Source organism: Dermochelys coriacea, chromosome 9, assembly GCF_009764565.3.
Source record: "Dermochelys coriacea isolate rDerCor1 chromosome 9, rDerCor1.pri.v4, whole genome shotgun sequence".
Taxonomy (NCBI): domain Eukaryota; kingdom Metazoa; phylum Chordata; order Testudines; family Dermochelyidae; genus Dermochelys; species Dermochelys coriacea.
The window spans coordinates 87086994-87112941 of NC_050076.1; the positions used below are offsets into that span (position 1 = coordinate 87086994).

Sequence of the window (25948 nt, forward strand, 5' to 3'; positions counted from 1 at the left end):
AAGCCCTAAGTCGACAGAATTCTTCCATTGGCCTAGCTACTGCCTCTCGGGCAGGTGAATTAACTACGCCGATAGGAAGACCGCACCCGTGGCTGTAATGAGCGTTTACACAGAAGTGCTATAGCTTTACTGTGCTTCTGTAGCATTTCAAGTGTAGACTAGCCCTAAGTCGGGGCTGCCGGGAGGCACCTCTCTCTTCTTGGGATCCACAGCTATGAATTGTCACCCATTCCTGAAGCTAGGCACGTAAAGTGTTTCTTTCAAGAACAGCAGCAGTGCACGCCTAACACCACACAAAACAGATTGGGGGCCCAGAAAGAGGCCTCTTTAATTTTTAGCCGAACGTTAGGGTACTCACCCAGGATGCAGGAGGGCCCAGTTCACTTTCCCCCCTCTGCCTGATGAGGAGAAGGAATTTGAAAAGGAGTTTCCCACCTCCAGTGAGTGGCCTAATAATTGGACTAGAATCATTCCGTCTCTAGCCCAATACATATTTAAACAAAACGGAACAGCTTCCACATTAGAGACCGAGAATGACGCAAACCAGCATATCTGTTTTGTGCAGAGCTGGATTGCATCTCAAAGGCAAGGTAGGCATTGCCCTGCCTATCTTCACCTGGTTTGAAGATGGTGGTAGGACTTAAGAGGTGAGATAAGCATCCACATGCCTGCTAGAAGGCAGAGGCAGAAACTTATACACACTGGGGACTGTCACAATCTAAATTTAGGTGAGGATTGAGTTTAGGCACCTTAGAGGGTTCTGTGGCAACTTTGCAGGAATTCTGTGGACTACAGTGGCACCTAAATCTGGACTTTAGGTGCCAGAGTTTTTGTGGATGCGAGTCTTACATATATTTTTTAATTCAATAAAAATTTAGTAGAAAATTAATGAAGTGCAAAAACAAAAGAAAATTCAGATAATTTTCCAAGCCTATTGTGTATTTTAAAAAGGTATCGTTCATTTTAAACCATACTACAGCGTACCTGTTTCCAAACCGCCCTCATTATTTGATCTCTGTATGTGTTGTAAAAATAAGTAGTTCTAATTATAGTCAAAGTATTTAGCAAAATAAAATTAAGGGTACAGTATATGTCCAGAATGTTTCAAAGAGCATCAACTGCAATCAGTGAAGCTAAAAATGTTGAAATTGTAATTAAGATTGACAGCAATAGACAAGGAAGTGCCAACATATATTTGTAGATTTGAGGTGGGATTGGCCCTAAGTCGACAGAAGAATTCTTCCATTGGCCTAGCTACTGCCTCTCGGGCAGGTGAACTCCCATTGACTTCAGCAGGAGCAGAGTTATGGTAACAGTGTGAAAATCTCACCCTTTTGGTTTTTCCATGGGCTCTTGTTTAAAGTGAACAAGCAAATATTCTTTAATGGGCACAGATAAAGGTGGAAGTCAGAACATGGATAAGGAAACTAACAAAGGGTAGCAAATAAGCGATTACAGAATTTATGGTTACATACGAAATTGAGCTGGTCCTAAGGTTTATATGTAAAATACTTTAAAGGTAGCTTCTGCTGGCCTACAAAATGTGCCTATCATGTTAATATTGACTCTGTTCCTTGTAAACTCCCACCAGTGAGTAAATCTGCATTCATCTGCTGTCTCTTGTTTTATACTTAGGTTGTTTATCTCTTTGGGGCAGAGACTTTTTGTTGTGTGTATGTACAGCGCCAAGCACAATGGGGGCCTGGTCCATGATTAAGGTTCCTAGGTGCTATCATAATACAAGTAAGTTAAGAATACATCTTCCTATTAGTTACAATGAATATTTAGGAGCTGAGTAACTCCCATGGACTATGTGCAGGTACAAGGAACTGTCCACAAAGCTCCACTTTTAGGATCAAGGCATACATTTTACTTCTGGGGGAATTATGCGCTACTGCGTAATGAAGAATTTCACAGAATTCCCTGTTTCCCCCACAGAATTGGGGCTGTAGAATTTCTGGCTGCCACTAGGATTCTGTGGAGCCCAGCTTGCAGTGAGTAGATTGCCAAACCTGGCTCGGCTGGAGGCTGCACACTTTGCTTGATCCTCACTCTCCCAGTGACGGGCGAGGGCCCCAGAAACCCAGCTCTAGCAAAGAGTGAGGGAGGCCAGGTCTGCATCACATCACATCCCCCGTCAGGACAGTAAAGAAGCTCGGGGGGAGTAAAGGCTCTGAGGATGCTGGTATCCGGGCTGGGGCTTCCCCATCTTGGGGATCTAGAGAGGAATGCTGGTGTCTGGGCTCTGAGTGTGCCCACGGCTTGGCTCCAAGGGAAGGAGGTACTGAGCTGAGGGGTGCCCCATGGCTAGGATCTGGGGAAAGGGAGTGGTGGTGTCTGGGACATGGGGAGGGGGTGCTGGTGTTTGGGCTGGGGCTGCCCCGTAGCTAGGCTCTAGGGGGGATGGGAGTTCAGATGTCAGGGCTCTGAGGCCCCCCCCCATCCCCTCCAGCACTCCCCAACTGGAACTGAGTTGTAGGAGGGGTTTAATTCTGCTGGTGGGGGAATTGTTTTTTTGCTGTTGTCTATTGCTGACATACTTGTTGACAGCTATTTTGAAATAAATTACGAAAATAATTGAAACTGGGGTGATTATATTGTGTTATTTTGACAAAATACACAATTTTAAAATATTGTGCATGGATTTTTTTATGTTTTGGAACAGAATTCTGAGAGGAGTACAACATTCCATGGAACAGATCCACAGCACAGATGTAGGTCAGGGCTGGTTAACCAAATAGCTTGATTTCCTGAACTTTCTAAAACGCTTTATAATGAACAAAAAGCTTTTGCTGGAACTGTGCCTCTGTATTAGAACGTGACCTGCTGGCAGTGACCCAGTACTTTAAGAATGTGCAGTCTACTATTTCAAGTTATTAATTGAAACAAATCTTCTAACAAACTTGCACCAAAGTGCAGTCAGTTCAAAATACTGCTGCTTAAAGTGTTGGTCTCATAGGAAACTTTGAAAAACCTAAGTTAGCATTAGGAACATATGGATGGAGGCAGGATTTGGGTTCTTCTTTACTGTGTCTAGTTCATGCTACCTATGGCTCAGCTTAAGATCTAGCCAGTTGTTTGTAACAACCATTTCCAAGAGTAACTCACTGCGACATCAAATGATATGAACTTTAGGCAAGACATTTCCCTAGCAACAATAAACCAAAATAGTAAAATCCAAAGAATGCAATGTGTAAATGGATTTGCCTTTCATTTGCTGTTTTCTGGAGGCTTTTACATACCTACCCACAGTGAACACTGCCTGGTTAGGATTTATGCTTAGTTTTTTATTGCTTGCTTTAAACAAACCAGTTGCCTAATGCTGCAATTTCTGATGGGGAAAAAAAAAAAAAAAAAAAACCTAGCAATTTTATTTTTTCGAGAATGAAAAAAAATCTCAGTAAAGGCAATTTACTGGCTACAAATGTCAGCCACCTGTTAAGAATAAGAATTGCACGTCCTTGTATCAGGGATTCTTGTTAACAGTGTACATAACAAAACCACGCAACTGAGGATGTTGCCCCTTTTTGCTTCTGTGCTGACTAAAGTCTACTGCATCCAAGATGCAAACAGACAATGATCCCAAATGGGGATAAGTTTAGGGGACGGCAACTGTCTATCTAATATACTTTATTTTCAGTGATTCACTAAATCCCCACAAAGTTTAGTGACTAACTGAATAGTTCCCCATTAAACATTAGCCTGCATAAGGAAAGAAAAACTTATTTTTCAACAAAAGCAACTGACCTTCCCATTTACTGGACTGACCTTCTGATGGATCAAACCCTTAAATTACAAAAAAGTAGGCATCACTTGAATGTCATCAGCAAGGAAGGCATAATGCCACAACTATATTTAAATATAACAAACTAAGTAGCCTTTTGATTATCACACTCTCTTTAGGAAGATTAAGCAAGAACAATTAACTCCATTCTCTTATAGCAATTTTGAAACAAGCTTTAAATATCTGAACACATTAAAAATAAACGCATCTTATTTGTGCCAAAGTTTATTTTTCAAAACCTTTCAATAACAAATGAATGAATCTGAGCAACAATCTTAAAAAACCCAAAACAGTTTCGTATGTTGTTAAATTGAGTGTCACAATTAAATGTCAACGTGGCCAGTCTTGTGCTTATGCAATGTTTTATTTAGCAGAATTTGTATCTTTAAACCTCCCCCCCACTCCCAGTTTTATGGTCAATGGATTGTTTTCTACACATTTGGTATCCATTATTATAAAACGGAAAGGAACTCATTTCAAGAAACAGCCATACAAGAATAAGCCTGTAAAAAACAACCTCCTACATTATAGTAAGCTCCTTTTAAATAAATACCCAATAAAGGCACAAAACCTGTTATACATGGGGAAAATGCAACATATAAAATGAAAGAGCTATTAAATAAATAATTCCAAATGAATAAATCTGTTCAGCACCTTTTTTTTTTGCGCCAGTGCTCTATATGACGAAATCCCCAGCCAAATGTCAGGTAAAGGATTAGACTTGAAACACAGGGCTATAGGTTTGAGATACTGAAGGAGGATTCCTAATGTAAATCATCTTTTTTTCTTTTTAAACTGCACCAGTTATTACAATCTCTTTAAATAAATGCACGAGATACTTGTGGGAAAAAAAGCTATGCAGTAATGTATTTAGCAATACATGACAATCAAATACAGCTTCAGAGTAATAGCAACATAACTTTTCTATTTCTCTACCAATAAATGTATAAATGATAACATGTACAATTTCCATTACTCAAAAATATAATCTTTAAAATGGAAATAAATGACTGGTACACAGTGCCTTTAGATGTTATCCTTACGATACAAACTACCCAAAAGAAAAAAGTTTTCCCTTTTATTTACAAATAAAGCACCGATCCACAGTGCATGATACTCTAAAATTGTTAACACCCCCCTCCCCCCCCACACACACACCAAAAATCCAGATCTGGACACACCCTGTATTCAATCTTGTAGTAAGAGGTTATTCAACATTTTACAAAACGTATGCTCACTATTTTTACCCTACTTTTTTTCCCCACCACTATGTGCATAGAGCTAAAATTTCTCTATTACATAATTCTCGTTGGGACTCTAAATTTGAAGTCGAGAACTTCCTGGAGGCAAATTCATAATGTACGTTAAGGACATTAAAAAGGGACACTTTCAAGTCCAACAAAGCTCAATATTACCACATTCCGTCCTACCTCCTGCAATAGATTCTATGGTAGAGTGCCCCATCAGAAAGATATTAACTTGCTTCCCAAAAAAGGGGCTGCAATAGTGTTAACATCTCAGCTGTTAAGCGGAATGATAGTCACAAGTGCCAAAGGAATACATGATGGAAGTGCATGGCATTCCTCAGATTTCACTGATTTTGAGAGAAAGGAGCTGAAGAGCACTAAGAACAGGATGCTTAATCACAAAAAACAGGATTAGTAGGGGAGCGAATGGACAATGCCATATACATAAAAGTCCTTTGTTGTCTTGCTCTTGTATCAGCTACCATTTGCAACGGTTGCAAGGCCTTTTTTTAAGTCATATGGTCCCCAATAATGGGGATAATTCTGCTTTACAACAAAAAGTGTCTTTCAGAAGATCAAGGGGCAAATACTGAGCCTTAAGAACCTTGACTGTCTTGTTTCCTTGCAGTTACATTATTCTTATTTATGAAACCATACATTATGGGCTAAAAATGATACTCCAGCATTTTACATATTAAAATATGTTCACAAGCAAGTTGCTAAAAACAGTTCTGTACATTTTTGTGAAGTCAGAAATATGCTAAAACCACCATTTCTTCAAAGATAAAACTAAAACAAGATTTTTATGTAAACCCATTAATGCATCAACAAATGCTGTACAAGACTAAAGGGAAGGTAGTTTATAAAATGTTTAAGATGTACACTGTGGCTGTTTTTTCCTTTTTAACACTAAATAAAACTTATCAGACAGTCTGATTACAGGAAAGCTGCCCAACTAAGTCATTAAAATTTCTCTAGCCAATCAGAAATTTTAAAGTATTTGAGCCTATTTTTGACTGCAGGAAGTACAGAACAAGTACATTCTAGCTATTCAGAATGTAGCTCTTCAATAAAGTTACAGTAAACGTATGCTGTCTGCCTGTTCATTCATTTGAATAATTTAAAATTAATCATAAGAAGGATATAATTTAAAATGGATTTGACCAAATGGACTACAAAATAATCTGCTACAGGAAAAAAGTCTTGATATTTACTTTACAGTGCAAGACATTACCTGTTCACCACCTCTGAGGATTAACATTACTGCTTAACTATTTTAAAAAACACATACTAGTCTATCACAGGTACTGATCTAAACTGGATTTAAGACAGAAGAATTTGTTGGAAGCAAGATCTTTAAATGCTGAGTAAACTCAATGGAATTCATCCCTATATCAAATAAAGTTTGAAACATTATGTCTCACTTCAAGTTATGGGTATGTTTCCCCAGCATGTGGAGGGCCACTCTGTGCACTGGAGAATTCACTGGCTTAAAACTAATTATACAATATTTTTGGTCAACCCAGGAAGAGGGGATTAAAGCCAAAAGCCTTTAAATTCCAATTTCAATATTTAATCGTATGTTAGTCCAGTTTATATCTTTGCCAGTACATGTCCAGAATTTTGGCTTAATACATCTGTTCCATTTGCAACATTTAATTTCACAGAAAGTTAGTGGTTACAAATTTCAAATACATGTGTCAAAAGGACTTAAAAATTCTCATTTCGTTTGACAAAAAGTATATTTCTTTTATGAAATAAGTATATTTCCCTTACACTCTTGGCACAAAATTAACAAACAAAAAAAGATATCTAGAGAAAAGGGTATTATAGAATTTAAGTGCTGTATTTCAAAAGTTTGCTCTAGAACAATTTGGCAAGATTACTAAATGACATGTTGGCATCTGTAAACTACCCTTAATGATATTATTGCTAGCGTAACAGCCCCAAGACAATACAGTCACTACTATACTGACATAAACAACAAGGACGCTTATTTTCTTTTTATGATGACCCAGTTTAAGATTATCCCACAGTGAGATTTAAATGATAGAATAGCACTTTTCCCTTTTCTTCTATTCTCCCACTAAAGTTCTGGAAACATGTTCTGAATTGTATGTATGTCAAATTACATACTTTTTTCATGCTATCATTTTTATTCTTCAGTATTCAAAGATATGAAAGATCAGGCTGTATTTTTTAATCCAACATTCTAAGGTATTTTTATGGAATATTTTATTTAATAAATATGAAAAACTAATTTTTGAAATCATTTTTGCATATGCGTAGCTAGATTGCAGTAATATTTTTCATAGATTAGATAATGGTTTGCAAGATTTTTATAAATGTACATTTCTTAAATACAGTATTTCTATTTTGAAAATTCGACAAAAAAGATACTGCAGCATTAAAGAAACGTACTTAAAAGCTAACACATTTAAAAATAATTACTTTTTTGTAATTTGTAAGGACTGGATTTGTTGTTGAACAAGTGCCAAAAGCTATAGTCAAGGGCTGGACAATATCATGACATAATTCCTAGTCCGAAAAGTCTTTTTTTTTTTTTTTAAACTGCCGAACTACTCAAATGTGGACATTTCTCCTCTTTAGTGGCCAGCAACAAGATTTGCTAATCCCTCCAATTTGCTGCTGCTGGATGTGTCTGCAGTTTTACTGTGACATAAAGGCAACTCCTGCTAGAGCTAAAAACAACGCTGCTATCTGCACTAAAGATACTGTAAGGAAGTGCAGCTATCACTATCTGTTTGGAAGCTGCACATGCTATTGTGTAACATACTACTATCTGCTCCTGCTTGGAGACAGATCTCAAGCCTATGCCGAAGTCTGAATCTCTCAGTTGGCAATATAACGCACTGCCATAATGCCAATGGACCAGTTTTCCATTAATTGTTTTTATATATAGTTAGTTGATTCACAGCATTTAAAACTCACAGTATAAAATTTGTGAATTATAAGAAGCTATTCTAATATGAGAAAGCTGTCTGATTTCACACAATATTGGCTTTATATGATAATACAAGCATTACTCTATCAGAGTACTTTATTAGAGCATATGAAAGTTTTATTGCTCAACTTCATTTGAGTTGTGCCTTGATTACAACAGCCACACAGTTTAGGGAGAAAATAAAATAAAATAGAAATATCATGCCCTTAGTCAACTTTCTACAGGCCATCTGTTGATGAATAAAGTTGCAAAGCAATTATGTAAGTAAGCCCCTCTTCAGAAGGTATAGGTCCTTAAAAGTCAGATTCTTCTCTTCTAAAGTGACCTTTAGCTTCAAAGATTTTGGTTTTCTACTGAAGCTAGTCTTGCAGTCTAAAACCAACAAACAAACATGATTCCATACCATAGTGATTGTTATAAACAAGAATCTCTAAAGCATTGCAATTCAAAGTAATTTTATATTACACAGGAAAAGTGGATGCCCTGCTGAAGACTGCACTGTGAGAACACCGAATTTTCAATCTCTTCTTTTTACCAGTATTTGGTCGTCAATGTATCTTGCTGCTTTGGCTGCTCTACATAAACTGTATCTGCAAGACAGAAATTAAAGTTTAAGTTTGTTTACTCAATGCACTATTTCTACAGAATAATGAATCAATTCACGTACCTACAAGCCGAACAGTTTCCTGGTTTCAAGTAACCAGATTTTTATTTGAGAGGTGAGGTAGAAGATAGTGCACTACTTATTTGGTTTCTTATGGAGAGTTATTTAAAACCACAAAACGCAAACATTTAGGGTTTTGATACAAATAGATGGAGTGAACCTCACAGCTGAGCATGAAATATATATGTTCTCCCAATGGAGCACATCAATTAGTGAAAAAGAAAAGGAGTACTTGTGGCACCTTAGAGACTAACAAATTTATTTGAGCATAAACTTTCGTGAGCTACAGCTCACTTCATCGGATGCAACCGATGAAGTGAGCTGTAGCTCACGAAAGCTTATGCTCAAATAAATTTGTTAGTCTCTAAGGTGCCACAAGTACTCCTTTTCTTTTTTGCGAATACAGACTAACTCAGCTGCTACTCTGAAACCATAAATTAGTGAGAATCTTCTCCTCACATCCCACATAAAATGTGTAAAGATCACATTTTATCATTCCACCTGTGGGCCCAAACCAGCAGAAGACATCAATTCATTGCCTGCTGTGTTGTGTAAGGCTGAACTCATCCAGGGGAATGACTGGCTGGCTAGTCTTAGAAGCCAAATACTGCCCTCACATCTCACCTATGCCTACAGTTTCTAGGCAAGGATTTTCAAATCAATGTTAACCAGTAACCTGTGCTTGGTTGTTCTCCATTCATTTACCTCCTCCCCTTCAGGCTGTAGTGCCTACAACGAGTTGCTACACAGATGAGAGTAACCCCTACAAGCATGGAAATAGATGACTGTAGCCCTAATGAGTTCAGAATTGCAACACTGGCTGGGAAGGAAGAAAGTCCAGTTTTACTTAACATTGTATTATTTAAGGTATTCTTTTAGATCACAGTGTTAAATCTTTATGGCAATTTTTTTTTTGAACAGCATTAAACCTTAGAGACCTATACAATATGAACAAAAGCTGGACTTGCCTTTTTAAAAGGCACACTATGAGGTCATCAGTGTACGCTGGGATAGTTCACTGAAGTGCATTTGTAATTTAAGGGGCCTAGAAAAAGATGCTTGTAAAACTACTGGAATCCCAAGCTTATTTTTTTTAAATCATCATCATCATCATCATACACTTACTCCTAAAACTGGAACTTTTCCTTAATCTTTTAAATTCACATTGAAAAAAATAATAAAAAAAAATAAAAAAAAAAGCGTTCACCTGTGTTCCAGGGACAGGCGCAAAGGGATTTGTTGGCTGGAGACCTGGCTGTGTATAAATCATTGGCTGGGGTGCCATTAAAGGAGCAGCACCAATCTGAGGAGGTACCTGTAAGGTATAGAGAAAGACAGGGAAAGAGTTAATCAAAGTAATATTTTAAACTCAAATTAATCTTGGAAACTTCATATTTAATATTTTGTGCTGTATGTGATATACTGGAAATCAGTACAACAACAGAAGCAACAGGTATGTAGTCTCAGGTCTTTTAGTTGGTTTATACTCCTTTCTTTACACAAACAAATTAGCATATTAAAACGTGGCAAGCAAACAAATATACAATTACATTTACAAAAAAGTGTGAAGATACAGTTATAACAAACTCCTTACCATTCCATATACAGGCACTTGAGGTGTAGTCACTGGGTAGGTCATTGGAGCAGGTACCTTTAATAGCAAGAAGAAAATTATGCTTGAAATTATCTAAAATACAGTTCTACTAGTAACATTTAGTAAGGGACTTTACAAAATATACCTTTATATTTTGTAAAGTACTTAAAACAGGTTACAAGTTTACAAGAAAGTAACTTACATATCCAGGATAATGTACTCCATTCTGGCATACCAAAAAGGAATAAGGACAGAAAATTATTGAAGTGGTACTGAAACTAGACAACTTAACCCAGGAATGGGTTATGATATAGTACTGAAATTAGCTATCTCCATGCTTTTCATTGTGAATATAATATATAGTCTTTAACTAGAATGGATAAATGTACAAAACAATATAATGCAGTGTGCTATAACAGCAAAAGCAGCTAATTTAACATGCTGCACCACGTAACTTGGATAGAATTTTCCTTTTCTAACATGCAAAGAATAACTAGTTTCAGGCTAACAGAGGCATTTATTATATTTTTCCTTAATCCAGCCATATTTGAAACCTTTATTTGCTTTTCAGACCTTCAGGAAATAGGCATAGTATAGTTATTTTAGGAGAAGAAGAAGAGAATAGGAGAGAACAAGAAAGGCTTGATCACTCATCATAAAAAGCAGTGAGGAATGGAGAGGAAGGGATGCTCAAGTTGCATAAAAGATTCTTAGCCTAAAGACAGCTTCCATATGTTTTCTGCCCTACAATAAGGAACCAGGTGTCTGAAGCAAGCCCAGAAACTGAAGAGCAGGAGCAAGGGGAAGAGGAAATCAGTGCCAGGAACACCATTTAGGGATTCATTTCTATACAGGGCTACATTCAGGGTCTTGCGGTCCCATTGTGACCTAATGGGAAGTGTGCACACCATTAACAGTTGGTAAGTTATAGTGAATATGAAAATGGAGACTAGAAGATTCCATCTGCATGACAGATATGAAAGAGTATGTGTTTTGTACATGGGCTTGGGGAACACACAGTAGCTCTCCAAATCCCCTTGGCCATTTGATAGGCTTTGATTGTTTTGACTGATTATTAAAATAAACATTCTAGTTCTACTTCTTTAACTAGGGCAGCTATTTCAGGGATACAATTAGCACATTTGTATGCAAGGGTAGGAAAATATTCTGTGTTCCTAAAATGTTCAGGACAAGAATGAATAAATCCAAGAACATCCCCCATTACTGGTTCTACAACAATCAGGCTGTTGCAGATTTTAATAGATCCATAGCATCTTTCCATATCTTTTGTTGAACATCCAGAATATTGACAAGAAGTTACTACTGAGAATGACGAAGATGCTTAGAACTGTTCCTTGAATTTTTGGGGGCTGCTTTATGGAATGTTTAACTCAGGACTTTCCACTTACTGTTCAGTTCTGGCATAGCTATTTTGCCTCAGCCAATGGATGACTTACAGTCCGTCACAATGCTTGACCTGATTTAGGTTGGGCATAACAAACCATGAACCGACAAAAATGGGCATTTGCTCATCTTTCCAAAAGTATAATCTATGTATTAAAGGCAAGAGGCATAAACCCCAGAACATTTTCCTTAGTACCCAAACTCCCCAAAATAGCCTAAGGCACACAATTTCACAAGTATTTAAATAAATAAATAAATAAATAAACGAACCTTGAAGATGGGAGTTGGGCCCTTTTGAAAATTTTATCCAAGACCTGGAATTGTATTTTTTCTATACAGGCTAAGTATTTCAAATACTCACTTAGAAGAACTTTAACTGATACATTAAAAACATACAAATGTACTAAATGAAGCAGTGAACTATCAAATCCCCCTCTCCCAATCTACCCTTGCCTCAATGTCTCTTGCATACTCTCAAGGGATCTGTTGAAACTCAGAAGTTATGTTTCTAAACCATGGATGCAACAGAAGCAGATGACGAGTTTAATTAAAGATCAGTCCTAACCATTTCATTGTTCCCTTCATTTTATTAGTGTGTCTAAACAAGGAGGCATAGATATAACCTATGGGTGCTTCCCGCTCTTCGTCTATTGGTTTAACATAGTTGTAACTGAATATTTCAATTTATATTATTTGGGATTTATTTCTGGCAGTCATATTTCCTCAGTGGTGAGTCAGCATATTGCCATGTGAGAAACATTTCTAGTATTTATCTGAATAATTAATGCATCCTGGACAGCAATACGTTTCATTACTGAAGTGCTTTGAGATGGTTTAAATAAGACAGAGTGCTATACCAAGAACTACACAAAGACGACTATAAAATGCAAAGTATTATCAGCAATGAAGTAGTTAAAACAGCCATGTTGAAGCCTGACAGGGACAAAACAAGTGGGAATGGCAATTATTACATGCGAGATGTGTTCTCTCAGGATTCAGAAGGAAGATGGACTAGGTCCCTTCTTAACAAACCTAACTATCCCTTGAGATACGTTTTACCTTAAGACAACTGTACCCTCTCCAAAAAGCAAACAAACATTGTTAATTTCTGTCCTTCTCAAAAATGAAAAATTGGAATCTAGATTTTTTTTAAAAATGCCCTTAAATGTAAGTTTTTCAATGGTATGAAGGCAGGCATACTAAAATCAATAGCTAACATACCTGCAAGTCATAGAATCACAGGACTGGAAGGGACCTCAAGAGATCTAGTGAAGTACCCTGTACTTGTGACAGGATTAAAAATATTATCTAGACATCCCTGACAGGCGTGTCTCTAACCTGTTCTTAAAGATCTCTAATGACGGAGATTGCACAACCTCCCTAGGCAATTTATTCCAGTGCTTAACCACCCTGACAGTTAGGAAGTTTTTCCTAATACGTCCAACTTTAACTACCCTTGCTGCAATTTAAGCTCATTGCTTCTTGTCCTATCCCTACAGGTTAAGGAGAACAATTTTTCTCCCTCTTCCTTGTCACAACCTTTTATGTACTTGAAAACTTGTGTTCCCTCTCAGTCTTCTCTTCTCCAGACTGAACAAACCCAGTTTTTTCAATTTTACCTCAGAAGTTGGGCCCTCCTAATTGCATGGCCGTGAAAACCATGTCACAGACCACAAAATGAACCCTCCCCTGTGAAATCTGAGCTCCCCTGCTGCTCGGAACCCAGCTCTGACCTGCTAATGCGGCCATGCCGGGGAGAAACAGGAGTTGTCCTTCCCCTGCACGGCTGTTCTTGGTGGGGAGATCAGACCCATCTCCAGAGGAAGTGCAAAAATGAGGGTGGTATTTTCGTGCTGCAGCAGTTCAGGAACTGGGCTCCAGGCTTCAGTCTCTCCCCCCCGCCCCCGCAACTTCCTCCCGCAGCTCCAGGTCCAGATGCAGTTTCCTCCCGCAGTAGCTTATGCCGGGCTGGGGATTTTTGCCCCTGATGGCTGAAGCTGGGGCAGCCCGGGCTCTGGGGCTTCACCACTACCCCTAGCCACCCCTCCAGCTGGGGATTGGGGCTTCCCCCCCACCCCTCCAGCCAGAGCTTGGGGCTTCTGCCTCCGTCATCCTGCCAGGGCTCCAGGCAGCCTGGGCTCAAAAGCTTCTTCCCCGCGGCACCTGCCAGAAATCTGTATTTCTTTTTGCGAATACAGATTAATACGGCTGCTACTCTGAAACCTGTCATATTTAGTTTGTGATCCACTATGACCCCCAGATCCCTTTCAGAAGTACTCCATCCTAGGCAGTCATTTCCCATTTTGTATGTGTGCAAATGATTGTTCCTTCCAAATTGGAGTATTTTGCATTTGTCCTTATTGAATTTCATCCTATTTACTTCAGACTATTTCTCCAGTTTGTCCAGATCATTTTGAATTTTCATTCTATCCTCCAAAGCACTTGCAACCCCTCCCAGCTTGGTATCGTCCGCAAACTTTATAAGTGTACTCTCTATGCCATTATCTAAATCACTGATGAAGATATTGAATAGAGCCAGATCCAGAAATGATTCCTGTGGGATCCCACTTGATACGCCCTTCCAGCTTGACTGTGAACCACTCATAACTACTCCCTGAGAATGGTTTTTCAACCAGCTATGCACCCACCCTATAGTGGTTCCATCTAGGTTGTATTTCCTGAGTTTGTTTATGAGAAGGTCATGTGAGACAGTATCAAAAGCCTTACTAAAAGTCAAGATATACCACAGATACCACTTCCCCCTAACCACAAGGCTTGTTACCCTGTCAAAGAAAGCTATTAGGTTGGTTTGACACAATTTGTTCTTGATAAATCCATACTGACTGTTACTTATCACCCTATTATCTTCTAAGTTTCTGCGAATAGATGACTTATTTATTTGCTCCATTATCTTTCCGGGTACTGAAGTTAAGCTGACTGGTCTGCAATTCCCTGGGTTGTCCTTATTTCTCTTTTTATAGATGGGCAAATATAGTGCCATTTTCCAATCCTTTGGAATCTTGCCCATCTTCCATGACTTTTCAAAGACAAATCGCTAATGGCTCAGACAGCTCCATATTCAGCAAGTTGAATATTCCATGATGTATTTTATCAGGCCCTGGCGACAAGAAGACATCTAACTTGTCTAAATAATTTTTAACTTGTTCTTTCCCTATTTTAGCCTCTGATCCTACCTCATTTTCACTGGCATTCACTATATTAGATGTCCAATCACTACTAAACTTTTAGGTGAAAACTGAAACAAAAAAAATCATTTACAAGTTCTGTCATTTCCCCATGTTATTTCTCCCCCCCACCCCACCCCTCACTGTTCCTCAGATGTTCTTGTTAACTGCTGGAAATAGCCTACCTTGCTTGTCACCATGAAAGGTTTTCCTCCTTCACCCCCCCCCCCCCGCTGCTGGTGATGGCTCATCTTAAGTGATCACTCTCCTTACAGTGTGTATGATAAAACCCATTGTTTCATGTTCTCTCTCTCTCTCTCTGTGTGTGTGTGTGTGTGAGTAAATCTCCCCACTGTATTTTCCACTGAATGCATCCAATTAAATGAGCTGTAGCTCACGAAAGCTCATGCTCAAATAAATTTTTTAGTCTTGAAGGTGCCACAAGTACTACTTTTCTTTTTCACATTTTCAGTTATTGTTTTTCCCCTCGTCATTAAAATCTTGACAAATCCACTCACCACTGGCAAGTAGAAGACTTTTCCTGGTGAACAGGGAACTTGCTCAGCAGTTTCTGCTGCTGCTAAGCTTTTATTTAAGAAAAGCTTCTAGTCCTTATAGACCTTTCATTTATTAACAAAGGAAACCAATACAGTGGGTCTTCTTGAATCTGTAGACAACTTAAAAGAACAGAGTTTTAACTGCACAATGCTAGCTTTAGCACAATCCAAAAAGCCAGGAGTTTCTGAGGCAGAGGGGAAAAAGTCGACTCCCCTTCAAGTCATTGAGTGTGGAGCTGCTCCATAGGCAATTCTCCAGCCTCAACTGGAATAGCCTCTCGTACTTTTTTTTTTTTTTTAAATTTGTATCACTGGAAAAGGCAGTGTATACACTTTCATGGTGCACAATTTGAAGTCAGAAATGGAACAACACTTACCATATGTGGAGCAGGAGGAATGGGGGCATGATTCCATGTAGTTGATGTGCTTGTTTTTGCCTGCCAGTTTGTTCCACCAGTAAGTTTCTTCTCTGTAGGCTGATTCCATTGCATATCTGACCTAAAAAGAAATTACAGAACTAAGGTTCCCCATGGAGCTAACAGACTCTTGCATAAAATATAACAACTTTGACCGGAAACTGAAAAGAATTTCTATTTATAAGCAGATAATTAAAAATCAGAGGACATGTAAAACTGAACACTGCTACAGATGAAAACTCATGTAGGCACCAGAAATTTACTGAGATTCTTATATAAGAAAATCTCATTTCCACCGCTAACTTATTCCAATTGTCACTGTTATCTGTGTTCTTGCTATTACGACAGTTTCCACTGCTTTTCGAGCAAGATGAGATGTAATGCAATGTAGCTCAATAGTTTCTCAGAGAGCATGTTACAGAAAACGATTTGCCAAAGCTATTTATCCAGTGGCTCACTTGTATTATGCCTTATCTGACATTAACAAGCAAGGTTGCTCAAATCTCCAAGTCTAATTTAGATGCTTAAAAGGATGCCACTGAACCAGTAGGCTACTTCATTCTCATCTTTCTTTTTTCTAAATTTACACAGCATTTTTTTTTTTTAAAAACAAGGACTGGATACATGACTGTTCTCCATCTTACAGTGATTTATTTAATCAATCATACTATCAAATGCTATTTAGAAACTGTCCATATGGCTGAAACCCTATTAGTCACAATTATGTTTGAACGCTGTTGTTGATAACAAGATTTCCTGATCAATGTACATGGTTTTCAGAACGAAGACCTTACTAACCAAAGATCTTAGTGATGGACTATGTTAGGCTATAGCATGGTTTTATGACAAGGAATTATTTTAAAAAGAAAAAACATTACTTTTCACACTGCATAATTTTAAGAGCTTAGTCAAGAGTACAAAAAAAGAAAATCTTACTTTTTGGAAGGGGTTCCTCCAAAGCCAAGATCTGTAACAAAAAAAAGATAATCCCCCCAAAACACATTTAATTAGCAAAATATGTTCTCGTTAATAGACAAGAAAAAATAAGTTTAAAAAAAAAAAACACCCTCACACTTACTTCCCACTAAGTTAGCGAGTGATGAATCAAGGTCATTTGCTAAAATTTTTCCACTCTGCTGATTGATTAGAACGGCTCTCTCACATTGTGTTGGTACCGTTGGTTGTAATACATCCTCTAGAATAAAAACTGAAAACAGAACATAGAAACAATGTCACTAAAACAACCACATTTTGGCTGATACAGAAAACAGACAAACAAAACTTCCATTCTCCAGAAAGCACTGTTCTCATATGACACTACCAGTAGCTTGGGTACAATTTCAACACGCCAAAGAGGTATTCAAGGGGCAAGCAAAATTTAGGTTTATCTTTTTTTTTTTTCCCTTGGAATTCTGAATTCTGTGTCTAATTCTAATAAAATACTAGAACATGTATGAGTTTCATTTAAACGGTTACAGGCAGGAATTTTAGAAAGCTCCTACACTAAGATAATTTGATCTCAAAAGGTACGTAAGCTGAACCATTCCTAACTTTCAGTGAAAAAAAGCTACCTGACAGAGGAGTGTTACAAAATAATCTAAGTGTTCTGTCACAAAAGATGGCAACATGATACTTCCTTGAAAAAGTTAATAATAATAACTTTTGCATATAAATTGTAAAAAATACCTCTTCACCTTTCAAGAACATATCAAGCTACTAATGACCAGCAGAAACTGTATTAAAATATTTGTGCACAGAATGTGTTATCCATTATATTATCTTTACCTGGATTTTGGAACTGTTTGCAAGAACTAAATAGCATGTCTTCTCCCTCAAACACAATAATTACGTTTGAGATAAATATAACATGCTTCAAACAGAACTAACAAACACCACTACAATTCAACTTGAAGTGTTTAAAACAGTTTGATATATAAACTTACCCATTAACAGACATCCAGTGGGCCACAATGGACAATTGCATTCGAGAGGGAGGGGGAAAGAGAAGAGACATTACACAATGTTTTAGATGAATGAAAGCTAGTTAAGTATTCTATTTTTAAAGTAGAACTCAAACAAGCTAGCTATTATGGAAGTGATTATTTGTTAAATTACCAAACCTATGTTCAATTTATAAATTCAGTTTTGCATTCTCAGAAGTCATCTTAAGTTTGTTAATATAAGATAGTTTTTACCACTTGTGGTCCTGTACTCGTGTGCTGTTGACTTTCCTCCAAATACAGCATCAAAATCCACATTAATTATGGAAGAGGTGGTGCTCTGAGGAGCCGAATGAAGAGGAAATCCTAAAATATAAATTTAAAAATTAGATATACAGTAAAGCCATCTGTACTGTCCAAAAAAAGTTACCATCAACTGTCAAAGGAAAAACACACAAGTGTATGTAAGCGTATGACCACTAAATTCATCTTCATGCAAAAAAAGGAAATTTAGATTTGAGAAAGGAGAACAACAAAAACCCTGAAAGTTAATTGTTACCACAGACTTGAAATTTTGTTTCAAGAATAAAAAGGAAGAATCCAGTATCTACTAAATATATAGCAAATCTAGAAACCTCAATTAATACGCAAAAAGAAGAGGAGAACTTGTGGCACCTTAGAGACTAAAATTAATCTGAGCATAAGCTTTCATGAACTGCAGCTCACTTCATCGGATGTAGCTCATGAAAGCTTATGCTCAAATAAATGCGTTAGTCTTTAAGGTGCCACAAGTCCTCCTTTTCTTTTTGCGGATACAGACTAATATGGCTGCTACTCTGAAACCTGTCACTTAATACGTTCATTCCTGAATTTTAAAGAATGATGTCCAAAGGAATTTTGAGAGAAAGGCAGTAAAAACTAATGAAAGTAGAAATGTTCAGATACTTGATCACATCACGTAGAGAAACAAAAATAAACCAGATAGTTTCAAATCTAGAAATATAATCAACATTTAAAAAATGAATATTTACATGCATTACAAGATCTGAAATTAAAATATAATTATTTGGTTGAAATTATGGCAATCCAAAAGAGTTTTTAATTAAGGCTATCAATCGCAGTTAACTCACATGATTAAAAAAATTAATCGCAATTAATCACAGTTTTAATCGTACTGTTAAACAAACTATGAAATGAAATTTATTAAATATTTAGGATGTTTTGCTACATTTTCATATATATTGTGTTCTATGTTGTAACTGAAATCAAAGTGTATATTATTTTTATTATAAATATTTGCACTGTAAAAATGATAAAATAGTATTTTTCAATTTACCTCATACAAGTACTGTAGTGCACTCTTGGTCATGAAAGTGCAACTTACAAATGTAGATTTTTTTGTTACATAACTGCACTCAAACACAAAATAATGTAAAACTTCAGAGCCTACAAGTCCACTCAGTCCTACTTCTTGTTCAGCTAATCGCTAAGACAAACAAGTTTGTTTACATTTATAGGAGATAATGCTGCCTGCTTATTTACAATGTCACCAGAAAATGAGAACAGGCATTTGCATGGCTCTTTTGTAGCTGGCATTGCAAGGTTTTTACGCGCCAGATATGCTAAACATTCGTATGCCCCATCATGCTTCGGCCACCATTCCAGAGGACATGCTTCCATGCTGATGATACTCATTAAAAAAAATAACGTGTTAATTAAATTTGTGACTGAACTCCTTGTGTGAGAATTGTATATCCCCTGCTCTGTTTTACCTGCATTCTGCCATATATTTCATGTTATTGCAGTCTCGGATGATGACCCAGCACGTTGTTCATTTTAAGAACACTTTCACTGCAGGTTTCACAAAACACAAAGAAGGTACCAGTGTGAGATTTCTAAAGACAGCTACAGCACTCAACCCAAGATTTAAGAATTGGAAATGCCTTCTAAAATCTGAGAGGGACGAGGTGTGGAGCAGGCTTTCAGAAGTCTTAAAAGAGTAACACTATGATGCAGAAACTACAGAACCCAAAGCACCAAAAAAAGAAAATCAGCCTTCTGCTGGTGGCATCTGACTCAGATAATGAAAATGATCATTCATTGGTCCACACTGCTTTGAACTGTTATCAAGCAGAACCCGTTAACAACATGGATGCATGTCCCCTGGAATGGTGGTTGAAGCATGGAGGGACATATTCATACATACTAAGGTCAGAAGGGACCATTCTGATCCTCTAGTCTGACCTCCTGCACAACGCAGGCCACAGAATCTCACTCACCCACTCCTACGAAAAAACCTCACCTATGTCCGAGCTACTGAAGTCCTCAAATCATGGTTTAAAGACTTCAAGGAGCAGAGAATCCTCCCTCAAGTGACCTGTGCCCCATACTACAGAGGAAGGCGAAAAACCTCCAGGGCCTCTCCAATCTGCCCTGGAAGAAAATTCCTTCCCGACCCCAAATATGGCGATCAGCTAAACCCTGAGCATATGGGCAAGATTCACCAGCCAGATACTATAGAAAATTCTTTCCTGGGTAACTCAGATCCCATCCATCTAATATCCCATCTCAGGGGATTAGGCCTATTTACCCTGAATATTTAAAGATCAATTACTTACCAAAATCCCATCATACCATCTCCTCCATAAACTTATCGAGTAGAATCTTAAAGCCAGATAGATCTTTTGCCCCCACTGCTTCCCTTGGAAGGCTATTCCAAAACTTCACTCCTCTGATGGTTAAAAACCTTCGTCTAATTTCAAGTCTAAACTTCCTGGTGGCCAGTTTATACCCATTTGTTCTTATGTCCACACCGGTGCTGAGCTTAAATAATTCCTCCCCCTCCCTATGAATCTTTAGCGCATCTGACACAAATATCTTGCAATGCTGGCTACAACAGTGCCATGAGAATGACTGTTCTCACTTTCAGGTGACATTGTAAACAAGGCAGCGGCGGCATTATCTCCTGCAAATGTAAACAAACTTGTTTGTCTGAGAGATTGGCTGAACAAGAAGTAGGACTGAGTGGACTTGCAGGCTCTAAAATTTTATATTGTTTTATTTAGAATGCATTTTTTTTGTACATAAAATTCTACATTTGTAAGTTCAACTTTCATGATTAAAGAGATTGCACTACAGTACTTGCATGAGGTGAACTGAAAAATACTATTTCTTTTGGGTTTTTTTTTACAGAGTAAATACTTGTAATCAATAAATAAATATAAAGTGAGCACTGTACACTTTGTATTCTGTGTTGTAATTGAAATCAATATATTTGAAAAGGTAGAAAACACCCAAAAATATTTAAATAAATGGTATTCTATTATTTAACAGGCGATTAATTGCACAATTAAGCATGATTAATTACTTGACAGCCATATTTTTAATATTAGAATTGATTGGAAACATATGAAGAGTTATGCAACCCAGTTTGCTATCACTATTGTCTCCATTTGGAAAGAAATTAGAGGAGGTTTTACCACGAAACTGTTCCACTGTTTGTTTGGAGGTAAAGGTGGAAGACACGAAAGGGATAGTAGATTTTACAGCTTCTTCAACTGGCTTCATGTCAAAGATGTCCAGATGGGGTGGAGAATCAACACAACCATTTGAGGACGAGAAAGGACCTTTCAGATATAGCAGTAAGTAATAAAAAAAGGAAAGAAAAGAATCTAGAGTTCAAATAGCACACAGAGAAGCACAGAGATAGTGAACATCACAATATGACAGTTTCCCAGAACTAGGGTTAAGCAAACTTATTTGAAATTTCTAGCTATAAGTTTTCCCACATGGTGTTCTGCCCAATTCAGACAGTTTTATTGAAACTCATACCAGTTTCCTTGCCTCAAAAGGAGAATATTTAATTCTGATGTTTTTCACATCATCATTCTGTTAAGAAAAAGGACATTTACTCACCTGTGAACAGAATTCCTAGGCATTACCTATGGACACACATTCCTGGGCCTCCAAGCTTGGCAAATGGCATTGGGATCATTCACAACTCCACTGACTAACATACTACCAGTTTTAGTGGTGGCAACATTTCCTTATTTAAGTGTTTATAAAAACTGCATCTTGTTAGTTAACAAATTCTTCCCTCAGGTAATTCAATGGCAGTTGTGCATGTGCAAGTTGAAGTAACTGAAATTAATGAGAGATGTGCATCCGCATGGAAGGACAGAATTTGGCCCTGTGTTTTCCCAGTTAAATTTGCTTGGTTTACCATGAAGTATCAATTTTTACTATCATCAAAAATTGCAAAGCCAATTGCTGTAGCTGCAGTGGAGCAAGCTTTACTCTATTCTACTTCACACATTATCACCAAAACAGTCATCTAAATTTTAAATTCCATACTATGGATCTAGTAGAAGAATGCTCCTCAAGTCCATTATTTGCAGTAAAAGAATAAAACCAACTCTAGATTTCACATATTTCTTTTCAGAGAATTTTTTTTTTTTTTTAAGTTAGCAAGTTTAAACGGGAGTTTAACTGTACTCCAAATCTGTTTTCTGCCCTAACAGAATAACATTTGTAATTTCTCTAAAATACAGAATGTAATGCTCTTTAATGCATTTAAATTTAATGTCAACTCTAAGATGACCAGTTTCATCTCTTATCAAGCTAAGTAGTAATATTTGGATTTCTGGCAGTTAACTGAACATACAACTTAATCCTTCAACGTGAGTTTTTGTTTTAGTAAGACAACGATAACTGATGAATTCCCAGATGCTAAGATTATCATCTATTCTGTTAAACTACAATAGTGATTTACCTCCCCATGCACTGCTTGCTGATGTTGCTATAGCTGGAGTACTCTGTACAGTTGGAACAAATGCAGGCTGAAGATCAAAGAGATCACTGGCTAGGTTAGGCATGCTGAAAATAAAGAGAAAAAAATATGAGCTACACAAGTTAATTATAAAGCATCATTTGGTCTTTTATCCAATTTAAATTTCCTGAGCAGATTAAGCAAGAAGGGAGTTTGTTTTTTGTTTCAAGTTTCTGCACATACGTCCTGGCTCCTAGAAATACCATACAGCTAAAAATGTGTCCAATATGCATTTAATACTTTAAAAATTGCATGTGGTTTGCACAAAATATTTTTGTTTGCTACAGCCTCAAAGATTCAATTTCATTTTACTGGATTATTAGAATTACAGAGCGAATACATATGTTTCCAAGTTTACTTTTCTGGAAGTCATAGTGAAGGCCAAGAATGGTTCTACAGGACATTAATTAAAACAAAAAAACAAACAAAAAAAAACAAACAAAAAAAAAAACAAACAAAAAAACCCCAAAAAAAACAACCACAAGTGAAGCATTGCAGTTTGGTATCTAATTGAATATCAAGAAAATCTCAGTCAGCCATATGATTATTTTGACTCTTGAGAAATATATTCTGTAAAGTTTAACTATGCCTTTCAGTTTTTCAGGTGATTGGCCAATGCAGTGTTTTACACGTGCTTAGGGAAGAAAGTGTCCCTCACCTACTGGTTGTAGGTGCTGGTGCTGCGAAGATGTCAACAGCTGTAGTGGTATTCACACTTTTCCCTGATAAGGTGCTTGGAGATGCTGATGTAGAAGTGGAATTTGATACCACAGAAATCTCTTTTAATCGCTGCTCCTGAAAGATAAATTAAGAGAGACATACTAATTAATTAAAATTTGAATGTACTAGCTCTTCAATCTTCAGAAGTACTTTTTTCAAGAAGGATTTTTAATAATAAAGGCTTGATTAACACCAATCACACATTCTTTTGGGATGCCCAAGAAACTGAAATATAACTAGCTTAAATATTAAGGGAAAATGGAAATGTTTCTATTAAAACAATCTCAAAATTATGTTGAATCATCAAGAATCTGACAAACGTCAAGAATCTGACAAAACAAACAAATGCCAGTATGTTTAGTTTTGAATCTAGCACACCATACTTGGCTCATGCTGTTGGTCCCATAGTACATGCTTATTGTATACTGTGGCATGCATTTATACAGCACCTAACACTGCAGGATATGTATATAGTTTACTTAGCAAAAATTTGTAATGTAAGCAAAGTAAAAGGAACTAACCTCTTCTGCAGGGAGGTTCCTAACCTCTGGAACATTACAAACTTTACAGGACCAATGGAAAACCTTGTCAGTAAAATAAATATTATGGTCCAGGCCCAGCAGGTAGCTAACACTAGATAGAGGTGTATCTTTATAACCTATCCTGTATAGGGTGGAGACAAACTGATTATGAATACACATCTCCAAAAACTTGTTTGTACTAGACACATTTCTGATGACTATCTACTTTAGGTTTTTATACAGTGTCCATCACTGTTGAATTTGACAGCATTCAAAGTTCCTAGCAAACTTCATGTAGTCTACCCCTCTTTCCTTTTCCCGACAACAGCTCTGCTTGAGTGCATGTTTGTTTTTGAAATCCTATTTAAGTAAATGGAATTCTATGCATGTCAAAGGGCATTTTGAAAAATAAACAGGAGTTATTTGAAGAAGAAAAAAACCAACCAAAACACACGTTGATAGTACTAGGAGAGCTTTCCATTCTAAAAGCCAACTCAGCAAAATTTTATTTTTGCATTTAAATTAAGATTTCTGCTCCATATCAACAATTTAACCTGTCCCCTTCTCCCATATAAAGGGAAATCTAGCCCAGTCAGCCAGCAACCAACCCTAGATTTCAAATACTGGAAACCAGCCAACAAGTCCTACCAAACCTGATGGCAAATTCCAAGCACAGAGAAGTGCTCCTTTTTTGCCCCCCAAAGTTAATTAATATCAGTAAGACAGAAATGCCCCAAAGATAAGCAGCTGCCTAGCTCACTTAATCTCACCAACCACATGAATATACTAGCCATGTCTCTCTACACTACACCACATTCCCCAGAGGGATCTGCTACAAAAATAGGATTTTTGAAGGACTAATGTCCAGTTCTCCAACAATAATGGGAGGCTGCCATGGAGGCCTCTGAGCAACTAACAGAGGGCAAATAAAGGAAGAGTCTTTAAGGAACCAAAAGGGAGAGGTGGGAAAGAAAAGAACACGCAAGCTCATTTTCGTGAGACAGGACGCTACTTTAAAACTGTAATTTAAAAAGGACACACATGTGCCCTGGGATTGAAAAATAAACTGTGCTGCAAGATTAACTCTTTCCTCTTTCTGTATTTTCATGGACAGGGGAGTCAACTACTGTCCTGTCCACACTGCAGCATTATGAATAGTAATATGGCTGTTGCCCCAGGATTCTAGCTTTATGGGGACAGGAATCTGTTTCCTAGAGCTATACTTGCTAAATCATCCTAACTATAAAAACCTATGTGGACAACATGTATTCTGACAAAATGTATACCCAATCAATTTTAGAAGTATAGGTGAGTAAAATGTTCAGATTTTAGTTATCAAGTTATGCAATCACAGTAAGAGCCACCATTTACTGGAAGCTACCATGCTTGCACATTTAGGGGAAATCCTGGTCCCAATGAAGTCAGTGGAAGTTGGGGCCAGGATTCCACACACAAAATATTTAAGCATCGGGTCCTGGAACACCAATCCTTAAACGATAGAATACCTTAAGTGCTTGCAGTCTAGCTTGTTCTTCCTCCAAAGCTTGCTGTTTCTCTTTCTCATCCATTTTGCTAAATGACATTCCTGTGTTGGCAAGTGTGGAAACAGCACTGGATAGGGTGCTTGCTCTAAAATAAAGTTTCATCAGAGAATGGTTTTTTAAATTGTGACCTTTCATTTGCATCCAAAAGGCACCTGAAAAGCTTCATAGATAGTATGCTATTTGTCTCTGGACTCAGCACTAAATACAATCACCTTTTGGTGAGGAAAAACAGCAAAAACGCATAATACTATGTATTTTGGGGCAAGGGTAAAGAAGGGGACAAGTGTAGAATTAATTGTTCTTCCATAGTTTCAGCTGAAGAGATATCAGATCAATGATCAGGTACAGAATTTCATATAGATGTTTGCAAAAAGAAAAGGAGTACTTGTGGCACCTTAGAGACTAACAAATTTATTAGAGCATAAGCTTTCGTGAGCTACAGCTCACTTCATCGGATGCATTTAGATGTTTGTGATTTTGCCATACAATTTATGTACCTGTTGTAAATCTGATATTTTAAATAAGTGGAACAAATTTCCAAATGGCATACATAAACAGTTAGTATTTTATATTGACATG

At 37.3% G+C, this 25948-nt stretch overlaps 1 protein-coding gene across 4 annotated transcripts in view; it reads right to left on the reverse strand.

The window, feature by feature from the left end:
• Positions 1-3993: 3993 nt before the first annotated feature.
• The window catches only part of LOC119860974 (phosphatidylinositol-binding clathrin assembly protein-like), a 49242-nt gene continuing 27287 nt past the window's right edge, over positions 3994-25948 (reverse strand). The window contains exons 10-21 of one of the 4 annotated variants that reach the window (XM_038415231.2): positions 25331-25454; positions 23243-23379; positions 22528-22631; positions 21236-21382; positions 18012-18122; positions 16895-17011; positions 16753-16783; positions 15778-15898; positions 10457-10480; positions 10255-10311; positions 9868-9975; positions 3994-8586 (exon numbers count right to left, since the gene is read on the reverse strand). In XM_038415231.2, the coding sequence (XP_038271159.1) occupies positions 8572-8586; positions 9868-9975; positions 10255-10311; positions 10457-10480; positions 15778-15898; positions 16753-16783; positions 16895-17011; positions 18012-18122; positions 21236-21382; positions 22528-22631; positions 23243-23379; positions 25331-25454 (1096 nt within the window). In that variant the 3' untranslated portion in view covers positions 3994-8571. The remainder of the gene's footprint in view (positions 8587-9867; positions 9976-10254; positions 10312-10456; positions 10481-15777; positions 15899-16752; positions 16784-16894; positions 17012-18011; positions 18123-21235; positions 21383-22527; positions 22632-23242; positions 23380-25330; positions 25455-25948) is intronic. The other 3 variants (XM_038415234.2, XM_038415232.2, XM_038415236.2) reach the window with 3 other exon arrangements.